At 38.3% G+C, this 12,939-nt stretch overlaps 1 protein-coding gene across 4 annotated transcripts in view; it reads left to right on the top strand.

Annotated features, from left to right (window-relative positions):
• Positions 1–12,295, top strand: part of lrp8 (low density lipoprotein receptor-related protein 8, apolipoprotein e receptor) — a 160,970-nt gene extending 148,675 nt beyond the window's left edge. Inside the window, exons 17-19 of one of the 4 annotated variants that reach the window (XM_079882818.1) lie at positions 3,376–3,450; positions 8,277–8,464; positions 9,724–12,295. In XM_079882818.1, the coding sequence (XP_079738944.1) occupies positions 3,376–3,450; positions 8,277–8,464; positions 9,724–9,762 (302 nt within the window). In that variant the 3' untranslated portion in view covers positions 9,763–12,295. Of the gene's footprint in view, positions 1–3,375; positions 3,451–6,241; positions 6,554–8,276; positions 9,133–9,723 lie in introns of those variants that run through there. The other 3 variants (XM_079882820.1, XM_079882817.1, XM_079882819.1) reach the window with 3 other exon arrangements.
• Positions 12,296–12,939: the final 644 nt, after the last annotated feature.

Genomic DNA, 12,939 nt, shown 5'->3' with positions numbered 1-12,939 from the left:
GGTATTCCAGGTTGCAAAATGTCATGTGATTTAAAAATTTAGTGAATTAATAATTAAACAATACTTTATATGTTCAAAAATATATATTTTACAACCTTTTGAAAACATTTTATTGAATTTGAGGTATAATAAAAATGTTACTTATACTTGAGGGTCTTTTCTTAAAAATCGTATAAATGTTTTTCAAAATCATATGAAATCATCAAAAGTTTGGGGTCAGGGCTTTTTTTAATGAATACTTTTATTTATCAAGAAATAAACTGATCAAAAATGAGAGTAAAATATTTCAAATGTTGAAATACCCCAAACTTTTGAAGTGGTAGCATATATGTAATTGACCCTTATGTAAATATTCATAGGACTGTTGTATAAAACCAATATCACATGAACGTGTTGTTGTACTGAACTTCAGCACTGCTGATATTCAGCTGAAGGCATGAAGCTCATATAAATGCTCTCGTACAGTACTTATACAGTAATCCTCAGAGTCTGTGAAAGTTAATGTGTGGTGGAATCTGCTTGCCGACCATCGCCGGGCCACTTGAGAGTGATAGATGAGGCAGCAGTAGTCACCCAGGGTCCCAGTGTGTGTCTGAGCTGAATTAGAGCAGCCAGCCCTGACTGATGAACATTGCCCTCAGCCTTGTTCCTCTCCACAGTCAGTGTTTCTCTCTCACCCCCCACAGCCACTGGGCGATGTGTGGGGACGCTCAGGTACACGGCCACCTGGACGCAGCAGGAAAAGGGCATTAGTGACTTCAGTAATAGGATCTACATCCATGAAATCCTTCACAAGTTTGTTGTCTGTCAAGCCTTTGTCAAGAAAGATATAAAAACAACCATTTTAGTCACCTTTTACCCCCAGCTCACAATCAAAGCGCAGAAGCAGCCATTCTTGATGCTAACCATAAATTTGGTTCTTGCATATTTTATGACCACCAGCATATTACACGGCAGAAGTGGTGAAACTCTCCATTAGATGAAACCTGTAAATTGCTGCACTGAGGTAGTGATGAATTATGCCTGCACATTTTCTGCCTTTTATGGCTGCTTGCTAATAAAAACAAAGACTGGTCTATAGATTCAGAGAGAATTCTCCAAATAGGACAACAACAACAAAAACACTATTGTTTAAAAGTTTGGGGAGTGTTTTTTTTTTGTTTTTTTTTGGAAGAAATACTTTTATTCAGCAAGGATGCATTAAAATGATCAAAAGTGACAGTAAATACCTTGTCACAAAAATATTACGCAGAACAACCATCTTCAACATTGATAAAAAATTGAGCATTGCCATCATATAAATATATTACATTTTCAGATATATTCAAATAGAAAACTTTTTTTTTTTTTTTTTATTGTAAAATTATTTCAGAATGTTTTTATTGTATTTTTTATCAAATTAATGCAGCTTTGGTGAGCTTAAGACTTTAAAAACATTTTAAAAATCTTGCAGTCCTTGTGAATGTAGCTGCAAACAGCAATTTAAGTGGCAAACACACCAGCTGAATGTACCTGTAGTATTTTGTGAAATATATCACACATTGCAAAAAAATGATCATCAAATCATGGGTTGTAAATGTACGAAGTGTGTTTTCACTGCTCATAATGGATTTTGTCAGTATCACCTGTTACAGGTGAATTGCTTATACTAAAATCATTTCCACATTAATGAGCTTGTCTGTGGGTTTGGAGACACTGCCTCATCTTTTCAGACACATGGCTCTGATTAATGCTTTTGTTTGATTTGATAAATTGTTTATCATGAAGGGAATTTCAATGCTCTTTTAAGTGAAACAAAAAACAATCCACTTAAAGGACAAGTTCGGTATTTTACACTTAAAGCCCTGTTTACAGATCGTTTCTGATGAAATAGAACGGTTAAGATTAAAATTTGGTCACATGCTGCTGTCCCGAGAATTTTAGGTTTATTTCGCTTTCCCCCCCACCTACAGAATGGCAGCCTATGGGCACTGGAACAATCCTTCATAAAACGCATGAAACTTTCGTTTACAAAGACATGAAACTCACCGAGTGGTCAGGGGTGTCCACTGATATGCTCACACAAAAATCGCTGCAAAAGATGCTTTCCAACAGGTGTTTTACCATTCGTTGTAAAACTGTGGACCTATTTTTCCAAACGTCTCACACCCGTAGATTCTTCCGTTGAGAGCTTGAATAATAAACACTCCAGCCCAGTTGGTGGCGATAATGCACCTTTGCCAATTGCAAGCAAACCACTGGCATTTAACTGAATACACAGAAGAAGCAGAAGAAGTAATACCGTACTGCACACAGCCCATCCAATTCAAGTCAATGGAGTTGGACAAAAACTACGATAAAACCTGTTGGAAAGCATCTTTTGCAGCGATTTTTGTGTGAGCATATCAGTGAACACCCCTGACCACTCGGTGAGTTTCACGTCTTTGTAATCGAAAGTTTAATGCGTTTTAGGAAGGATTGTTCCAGTGCCCATAGGCTGCCATTCTGTAGGTGGGGGGGAGAAGCGAAATAAACCTAAAATTCTCGGGACAGCAGCATGTGTCCACATTTTTATCTCAACCATTCTATTTCATCAGAAACGATCTGTAAACAGGGCTTTAAGTGTAAAATACCGAACTTGTCCTTTAAACAGGAACTATACATTATATGGAAACAGAAGCAGATTATTCAAATGAAGTGTTGCCATAGAAACCCACATGTCAGCGGTATCCCATAAATAACATGCTCACTGTAGCATTAAGAGGAGTCCATTTCTGACAATATGTTTTCTTCATTGCCTTTCCCTTTATTTGCAATCATTACTGTCTATACTGCATTTCTTTTGTTTCGTACCGATTTTCCAAGCCTTTTTTTTTTTTTTTTTTTTTACCCCTCAGGCTATGTTGTCTCTATCTGTATGCCAGTGATGTACCATCTAGTCCTCTTAATCTCTCAGCTCAGACTCCATTATCAGACACTATTAATTGCTGTAGCTAATGGAGGGGCTTGTGCTAATAGTGAGATTGAGGTGGGATTTATTCGGTGGAAACCTTAAGAGGGCAAGCAACAGCGTAAAGCAAAGTGGTATATGAATAGCAATATATGGCCTTGAGCAAGATATCAAGGTAAATGGTCACTTTATTATACAAACTGCAGAAGATTCATCTAAATGAAAATGGTGGTGACAAAATACTGTACCTGATTTATTTTGATGCTATAAAGGAATAGAAAATTCGGTCATCATTTACTCAAGTCTCAATAATTGTGGACAATACAATGCAGACATTGCAGATGACACGATCTGTTATGATCTTGTGATTAAATGGAAAGTTAATAAAGTGTTTCTCTATTGTTGCCCATTTTTCTCTTTCTCTCTTCTTTCTATCTCTATTACAGCTGGCAGTGGAAATGATCACTTCCTCCTTGGTAGCAATATAACTGTTGCGGTTCTGGGTATTGTCATTCCAATAGGTGAGTTTTAAAGTTAACCAAGCATTTTATACTGCATTTTGAATTCAGCCTTGTTCACCCTGTAGATACACAGCTTTTGCCTTCAGCTTTATGTGCACTACCTGCTTTGGAGACACTTATGGTGGTCTTAACTAGCCATTTATAAACTTGCTGCTGCTCCATTTATCTTAAAATTCCAGGTTAAGTGCTATTGACAACATGCTAATTACGCTAATTATTAAACAAAGAAAAATGTGTGTACAGTATAGCTCTTAAAACAGTTACATGATGTTACATCAGTGTGGCAACACAATTTTCTTCACTTTACAAGCACATAGTTCATAAAACAAAACTCTTATCTTAATAATAAATATCTATCTAAGAGATTACTTGGAATAAACTAGTAAAAGCTTTTTCACGGTCACATTACTTACAACACGTGGTCAATTCTTATTCTGGCATGGTAAACCATGTGAAGGACACGCATCTTAGCAAGTTTAGGCATTTAGATATTAATTATTTGTATGAATTTGAATAGTTTTTTATTGAAAGAATTTAATGAAGTTGCTTGTTGCCTCGAAACAACATTGTGCGACAGTTGATGACAGTTATTGAGAAGTCTGTGGCATTGGCTTTTGTCTTTGTTTTTTTAACATTTGTAATTTTTTGAAGCAATAAAAAAAATGTCCTGTATTAGTCACTCAGTGTCATTATAAATATTATATGAATAAACCTTTCTTTCAACTTGCCTATAAAGGATCTTCCTAAATATCATTTTCCCCAAATATTTTTTTTTTTAGTAATGAGGTCCATTTTATGCAAGAAAATTCAATTAAACTTTTTAAACATTGCTTTCATAATGTTAATATATTATTTGAATTTTGAACTATAAAGTCTAAATTGTCCTTTTGAGTTGATGATGACACATTTTTGCTGTATAGATAATTGTCACATGCGTATCAAATTTTGCACAAGTGAAGCTGATAAATCTTTCACACTAGTCTGAATGTGGTTATATTTCAGCAATACTGTGACAGCTCCATATCTCAAACTCTTATCACGGTGCCGTACTTATTCACCCCATAGACTTTTTGTAAGAGCTTTACTGTACATTACTCCATCCACAAATTCTGTCGATTTAGCTTAAATTGTATTTAAAATTAAAGGGTTTATTTCATAAATGACCGTATTTTACAACGTGTTTAAAAAAATGGTGCTCTTTATGAAATTAGTGCTTTATAAATGGTTATTTTTGCCATTATATATTAGTGTCACTCATGCATTTTGATTTTGTGATCATTCTCTCAGTTAGTTTATATACAGTGAGGAAAATAAGTATTTGAACACCCTGCTATTTTGCAAGTTCTCCCACTTAGAAATCATGGAGGGGTCTGAAATTGTCATCGTAGGTGCATGTCCACTGTGAGAGACATAATCTAAAAAAAAAAAATCCAGAAATCACAATATATGATTTTTTAACTATTTATTTGTATGATACAGCTGCAAATAAGTATTTGAACACCTGAGAAAATCAATGTTAATATTTGGTACAGTAGCCTTTGTTTGCAATTACAGAGGTCAAACGTTTCCTGTAGTTTTTCACCAGGTTTGCACACACTGCAGGAGGGATTTTGGCCCACTCCTCCACACAGATCTTCTCTAGATCAGTCAGGTTTCTGGGCTGTCACTGAGAAACACGGAGTTTGAGCTCCCTCCAAAGATTCTCTATTGGGTTTAGGTCTGGAGACTGGCTAGGCCACGCCAGAACCTTGATATGCTTCTTACAGAGCCACTCCTTGGTTATCCTGGCTGTGTGCTTCGGGTCATTGTCATGTTGGAAGACCCAGCCTTGACCCATCTTCAATGCTCTAACTGAGGGAAGGAGGTTGTTCCCCAATATCTCGCAATACATGGCCCCGGTCATCCTTTCCTTAATACAGTGCAGTCGCCCTGTCCCATGTGCAGAAAAACACCCCTAAAGCATGATGCTACCACCCCGATGCTTCACAGTAGGGATGGTGTTCTTGGGATGGTACTCATCATTCTTCTTCCTCCAAACACGTTTAGTGGAATTATGACCAAAAAGTTCTATTTTGGTCTCATCTGACCACATGACTTTCTCCCATGACTCCTCTGGATCATCCAAATGGTCATTGGCAAACTTAAGACGGGCCTTGACATGTGCTGGTTTAAGCAGGGGAACCTTCCGTGCCATGCATGATTTCAAACCATGACGTCTTAGTGTATTACCAACAGTAACCTTGGAAACGGTGGTCCCAGCTCTTTTCAGGTCATTGACCAGCTCCTCCCGTGTAGTTCTGGGCTGATTTCTCACCTTTCTTAGGATCATTGAGACCCCACGAGGTGAGATCTTGCATGGAGCCCCAGTCCGAGGGAGATTGACAGTCATGTTTAGCTTCTTCCATTTTCTAATGATTGCTCCAACAGTGGACATTTTTTCACCAAGCTGCTTGGCAATTTCCCCGTAGCCCTTTCCAGCCTTGTGGAGGTGTACAATTTTGTCTCTAGTGTCTTTGGACAGCTCTTTGGTCTTGGCCATGTTAGTAGTTGGATTCTTACTGATTGTATGGGGTGGACAGGTGTCTTTATGCAGCTAATGACCTCAAACAGGTGCATCTAATTTAGGATAATAAATGGAGTGGAGGTGGACATTTTAAAGGCAGACTAACAGGTCTTTGAGGGTCAGAATTCTAGCTGATTGACAGGTGTTCAAATACTTATTTGCAGCTGTATCATACAAATAAATAGTTAAAAAATCATATATTGTGATTTCTGGATTTTTTTTTCACAGTGGACATGCACCTACGATGACAATTTCAGACCCCTCCATGATTTCCAAGTGGGAGAACTTGCAAAATAGCAGGGTGTTCAAATACTTATTTTCCTCTCTGTACATCATCCTTTTGACTGTTTGATTGAACTAAACAGTATATGTGTATATAAAGTACTGTATATGTAAATGTATATATCTCAAAGTCTCTGTCAAAAGGACCTGATGGGCTTCATTGAATGTCTGAGCTGTGTCTGTTGAGTGGCTTAGTGGGATTGAAATGACCTTGTCTGTACTTATATTCAAATGAAAGACACTAAGTGAAATACCTTTCCTCTAAAAAAAAAAAAATGATGTAATTATGATCACTCTTTGTCCACCCCTCTTATCTTAAAATTGTAACTTTTTTGTAAATGCTTTCTTTTATTGTAGTTTGAAAAAAATTAATGTAATTCATAGACAGAATCCAATCCAAGTGTTTATAGCCAGACAATAGAACCTGAGTGATGGAGGAAAACACATCATGAGGAGGTCTCTGCGGCCCCCTCAGACAAAAGAGCAATTAGGGTGAACTTCCAGGGGACCAGAGCAGCCACGGCTGATCTTTTAAATTAGGGAAGGGGTTTGCCAGCCACACATGGTTATCAATTCACCCTGAATAGCAATGCTCTCCCCCCAACCATTCGCATGTAGGCGTGTGTGTGCATACACACAGTCCAATTCGATTTCTCCTGGTCCCCTTAGACCCCTGCTTTCTTAATGAGCAGCATGTGAGCACCCCCTTCACATATTCCACTAAGCCTGTGTGTGTGTGAGAGAGAGAGAGAGAGAGAGAGAATGGGAAAGGTATGTCTTTGGCAGCCCTAGTTCAAATATACATATCTGCTATTTTTAAAGTAGCTTTTTAAGTAGTTCTTTTGATAGTGATATGATGAGACTTTTCTTAAATTATGCATACTACCATTCAAAAGTTTGGGGTCTATTCGATTTTTCAGTGTTTTTGAGAGAAGTCGCTTATGCTGACCAATACATTTGTTTGGTCAAAAAAAATAACAGTAATATTTAATATAATAATACAAAACAACAGTCTATTATAATATATTTTAAATTGTAATTTATTTCTGTGATGGCATAGCTGGATTTTTAGAAGCCATTACTCTCTTCAGTGTCACATGATCTTTCAGAAATCAGTATAATATGCAGCTTTGCAGCACAAAATAACATTTCTTATTATTATCTGTTTTAAAAACATCTGTGCTGCTTAATAATTTGTTTTTTTTTTAAGGATTCTGTGAAGAACAGAAAGTTCAAAATAACATTTACTTGAAATAGAAAGCTTTTGTAACATTATAAATTTATTTTGTCACCTTATTGCTACCACATATGGCTTACTATCTTTTTTTATTGTATGTGAAACAGTACGCATACTTAATTGTTGACACATATCCTCATTGCATTGCATGTTTAATTCAGTTATTATCGAAAATAAAAATCCAGATTCTCCCAAACTCAATTTAATTGAACTTGAGTTTGAACTGCAAACCCAACAGAAAATAAACACATTCAGATTCAAATTCTTTCTGAGATGAAGCACACCAACATTTATTCACTGAGAATTTGTAAAAAAAAAAAGAAAGAAAAAAGCCTGATTTTACCCAAAACCTAATACATACATTTATTTAGTATTTTTTAATTAAATGTTATACTGTCTTCCATGCATACAGAAAATGCACATAAAGCACACAATATGCATATTGCTGATATATCATGAGCAGGATAGAAATATGCTCTTTTGAGCATAGTGTATTTTGTGCACTAGTGCTATCATCTGAGGAATCTGTGGAATGCTTTGATACATCTTGTTCTTATTCTCCCCATATTTGTTGTTTTAGAAAGGATTTTAATAAAATCATTTGTTCCTGGTCTGCCATGATGCACCTTAAGGTTAGATTGTGTGTGCTTGTATATGTGTGTGTGTCATTATGCGCTGCTCTGTGTCCCCTGGCTGTGTTAACGCCCCTGCCATATGTGTTGGCTGTGTGTTAAACGCATGCAGTTCCTATCCTTGCCACAGTGGTCATCGGCCTGATGTGTACCGGAGGTTACCTGGTGTGGCGCAACTGGAGGAGACGGAATACCAAGAGCATGAACTTCGATAACCCCGTTTACCGCAAGACCACGGAGGACGACGACGACGAAATCCACATCGGCCGCAGCGAGCAGATCGGCCACGTCTACCCACCAGTGAGTGGCAGTGCCAGACAGCCATACCTAGCACTGCCACTGGGGGGCAGTATCCCAGACCCGGCAGCTCATTGGTACTCAGGGGCACCTATGCTGTCCAGTGCAAAGTGAACAAAGGGAGGAAGGCAATAGTGATAAAAACGAGGGCGGGGCTAAGACAAAAATCCTTAAGAGAGGGCATTATGCTGCCTCTTTTCTCACTCATATTTATACTCATAATTCACCACACATTTTCATTCCAAATGTATGTTTAATTAATTTGTGTACGGATTACCATGTGAAGTTTAATTAGTTGTCTGTTTGTTTCCCATAGGCTGCGTTCTAAATCACATACTCTCCAAGTAGGTACTTTTTGAAATAAAATAAATAGTTACATCATGACCGTTAAAAATACCTTCTATATAGTATGAATGTGTGTAGTATGAATTTAATCTGGACATGCTACATTTGCCTCGTTATTATTATTATTATTATTATTATATGACCTACCAGCGTCAGTTGCTTTGCTTCACTGCCATTCATAATGGCCTTTTGATGCACACTTCAGAATCTCGCTGGAAGTAGTAGGTCATCTAGGATACTTATGAATACTGCCATTTCAGGCATACTACTCTTCACATACTGTTTTTCACCTGCCGTATAGTAGGGAAGTATGTGACTTTGGATGCAGCCATAGTCTTTGGGGTTTTTTTCCGTGTTGTGTGTGTAAAGCTTTAAATGCTTTCCATGTTTGAAAGCTTTGAAATTGTGCTCTCCCATTATCCCATAGTTGTTTTTTATTTTGTATTTTTTTTATTTAGTATAATTGTTTTAGGGATGAGCAATGAGCACCTTAAATGACTGGACAATCTTTTAATATTTTATTATTTATTTATTTATTTAGGTGTTTTGCTGTTTAGGTGTTATATTTATTTGGGTAATGAAATGATTTATTCATATATTCACGTGGCCTGGGCTTTAATAGTAAAGAGTTAGTCAGATGGAGGGATTATAACAGTGTGTTTTGCGCTTCCTGTGCTACAGTCGACATGTCAAGCACAAGCAGAGATAAAGACATCAGTCGTGTGGCAGCAACAGTGCGAGCCGCCCCAGTGGCATAACAGGATTCTCTCCAGCGCCCCACACGCCGCACTCGTCACAGTGTGTGTAGGGGGATCTGCATATCGGATGTGTCTCCTTCTCCATGGGCTTTCTATGTATTTATTTCTCTCGCTCTTTCTCTCAACACGTGTAACTGTTTTTTTATCTGCTCTCCGCAGCGCGTGGCGCTCGGTCCTGATGATGACGGATTCCCCTGAGGGCGATTCTCGCTCTTGCTCTCTCCTTCTCCATCCCCGAATCCATGCGTCCTTTAGTCCTCCATCTCTCCTTCCATCGAGGAGATCGCACGAGACGACGCAGCAAGGCGCAGAGAGCCAAAAGGACACAAAAGCACTTGCTCTCCACAGCCGAGAGCTACAAACTGGGTTTGTCTTCTCGTAGTGTCTTTTTCAGCCCATAAACACTCAGTCGGGCAATAATCACTAGTTCTACAATTAAACTACTAGCATCATTCCTGCTCTTTGTCAGTAGTAGTAGGCAGTGCTGTTTAATGATGACTAACCTCATAGCTCATCATGTCAGTAGTCGCTAACACTCTTTGGCTCTCCCGCTGCACTCGTGCTGTAGAGTTTTTAAAATTAGAAATAGTTTTATTACAGGTTAAGCTGGTTTGAGCTGAACTGTGGCTGTCACAGGGCAAAACCTGTTGGAGAGAATTGTGGGCAATCCACCATGTCAGCATGGGAGATACATAGAAGTAAAATATGAAATAAAATGGACATGGGATGAGGAAAATTCATATTTGCAGACATTAAACGCACAAATTCTGCTATGCAGCTGTTATGCATTCACCTGATCTCGCAAACAAAGAATATACCACAAGTAAATAAGTCTGTAATTTCCTGTCCTCCTAATACTTCCAATGCCATGACTACTGTTCCTTCATGTCTTCCATGGTCACTCAAATTCAGACTGGACCCTTCTGAAAGATCTGCAGCCACTATCTGGAAATGAAGGGTTTCACCTCCCTACTTTGAGAGGCAATATATTTCCTTATTTATTTATTTCACCAGCACTGGGTCTTCCATTTTTCTCAAGTTTCTAAGACCAGCTAAACATTTATATCTCCAAAACTTCAGCTCAGGTCATCAGTTTTTCTAAAATATGACCAGTTATCACTACAATCTGTGTGGTTTGTTATCACAAACACACTAATAGATACGGTAGCCAGGGTTTGATAATGGCTGAAATGCTGTTTGTTCATATCTACAGTCTAGATCTCTCCCTCTCAGACATGCAAAAACACGCGCGCACGCACTCTCTCTCCCAAACACAAACGTGTCTTTTCCGCCCCTACATTCGTCATGCCTGGGGTAAAACTCTTTAGCATTTAGTATGCTGACAACAAGACGCCGCCTGCCATATTGGGTGGCTTAATGGTGTGATAGATCAGAGTCGTAGATCAAAGCTTTGCTCCGACGAACAGTCATCTGTTCAGCGCATGGCACAGGAAATGAGGAGTGCCTGAATATAGGCTTCCTGTACAAACTCTCTCCATGTGATGAATGAGCACTTGGTTATTTCTGTATCACTGTCAGAGGGACACTGACTGATTGGACAGATGTTTAAAAAGAACAGGTTTTGATCCACCTGGATATGCCTGTTGATAAAAACCATCAAACCAGCCACAGTGTTTTTTTTCTGGTTCTAGTTAGGCTAGTCGATTTCAATTGTTTAAAGGGGATTGAAGGATTTAAAGCAGTGGTTATTAACCTTTTTCACACCAAGGCCCTCTTCGTCCGAAGGCCCTCTAATCTAGACTGAAAAAAATATGTCAGTTTATTGTTTTTATTTTATTTTTAGCGATTTTTTTGTATTTTAATTAAGAACTTATTAATTTGAGTCAATTTAAGACTCGCTGGAAGTTTGCCCCATTGTGGGCCTCCTGTCCCCTGGTTGTGAACCACTGTTTTAGAGAAAGCATCAAGACCATCTGAGCGTCATCTACACCAATTTAAACCAGCTAAAAACCTTTGGCTGGATTTTTCTGCAGGGATTAAAACTTGGCACATGACAGTACGTGTCTGTGTGACGTTAGATCCGATAGTTTTAAAGAACTAGTCATGTGAGTTGCCCTTAATTGGAGACTTCCAGAAGGCACTGCTGGGTCCCTAAGACGCTTATGTTTGGTTCTGGCCCACATGTGGGTGGTCTCGCATCTGGAGTGCTTCTTTGTTCCTGCCACCTTTGCTCCTCTCTGCTGTGATGAGGCATCTTATGTGCAGCGCTTGTAAAACATCACTCCACATTTCAAAGAATCCTCCATTAAATCACTGTTTTCCATTAGGAATAGAGACAGTGTGGGAGTTTTGTTGCTCAGGCTTTTGTCTGTGAGGATTAAAGAACTGCAGTTTCTTGTTCGTTCTCTGAATACGGTGGACTGCCAGATGGGCTTTAGAAGACATGATTTGGAGATAACAGGCCTGATATCAATATTATAGTTTATTTGATTATCAATCATTCCTCATATCAAACTGTGTTTACAGTATGGAAAGGTACGGTAAAACTAATAAATAGATTTATAGATTTTTTTTTTTTTTTTTATTGAAGCGATAACATTTTTGATTACTGTTCTGAAAATGTGGAACTTTAGTTTTTGATTCAAAAATCTCAGACTAGCAATACAGGGTAAACCAACTGCTTCATGTGCTTTTTCATAAATGTCATGTCATAAATTATTGTTTGATCATTATCAGTTTGGTCTCTTCAGATGCAATCTGCTGAAAAACAGCTTAATCAAGTTTGCTTGTCTTATTAGCTCTGGTTTGCTGGTTTTAGAGGCATTTTTTAGATGCACTTACCACCTGGTTTAGACTGGAAGACGAGCTTTTCGACCAGGGAGACCAACATAGACCAGGAAAAACAGCCTAAACTGGTTTTAGAAGGGTTTTGAGCACATGTCAGCTGGTCAGGCTGGGAGACTTGCTTGTTGGCCAGCTAAACAAACTGAAAACCAGCATAGCCAGAATGGAAGAACGGTTAAGACTAGCAAATAAGCTTAGGCTGTTTTAATCGTTGTTTATTTTCTGAAGGGGAATCATGCACGTTTCTTTTTCCTGACCCCAACGTCATTGTTGTTATCAGGTGCTGCTCTAGAGTTAGCTGAAAAAAAAAAAACCTTTTTATGAGAAACTTTGTTACATTTGAGCTCTCTAGCTTTCAAGGTTTCTACCAACTGATCTCTTAGCGTAATGTAATTTAGAATGTGTGGGACACATTTTTGAAAAATACATGCATGGTGTGATCACAGAAGGTTCTAGAACAGGCTTTTAGACCCTTTGGATTTTCTGCCTCTTTGTAGATAACAAGCAGTACTTTGTGACCGTTGTCCATCATTCTTACTCTATGCATATGTAACGGCGAGTCCTGCCTTC

Source organism: Squalius cephalus (assembly GCF_949319135.1).
Source record: "Squalius cephalus genome assembly, chromosome: 10".
In the NCBI taxonomy this organism is placed as follows: domain Eukaryota; kingdom Metazoa; phylum Chordata; class Actinopteri; order Cypriniformes; family Leuciscidae; genus Squalius; species Squalius cephalus.
Note: the sequence above shows the minus strand (reverse complement) of the source record. Positions and strands in the feature narration are given on the sequence as shown.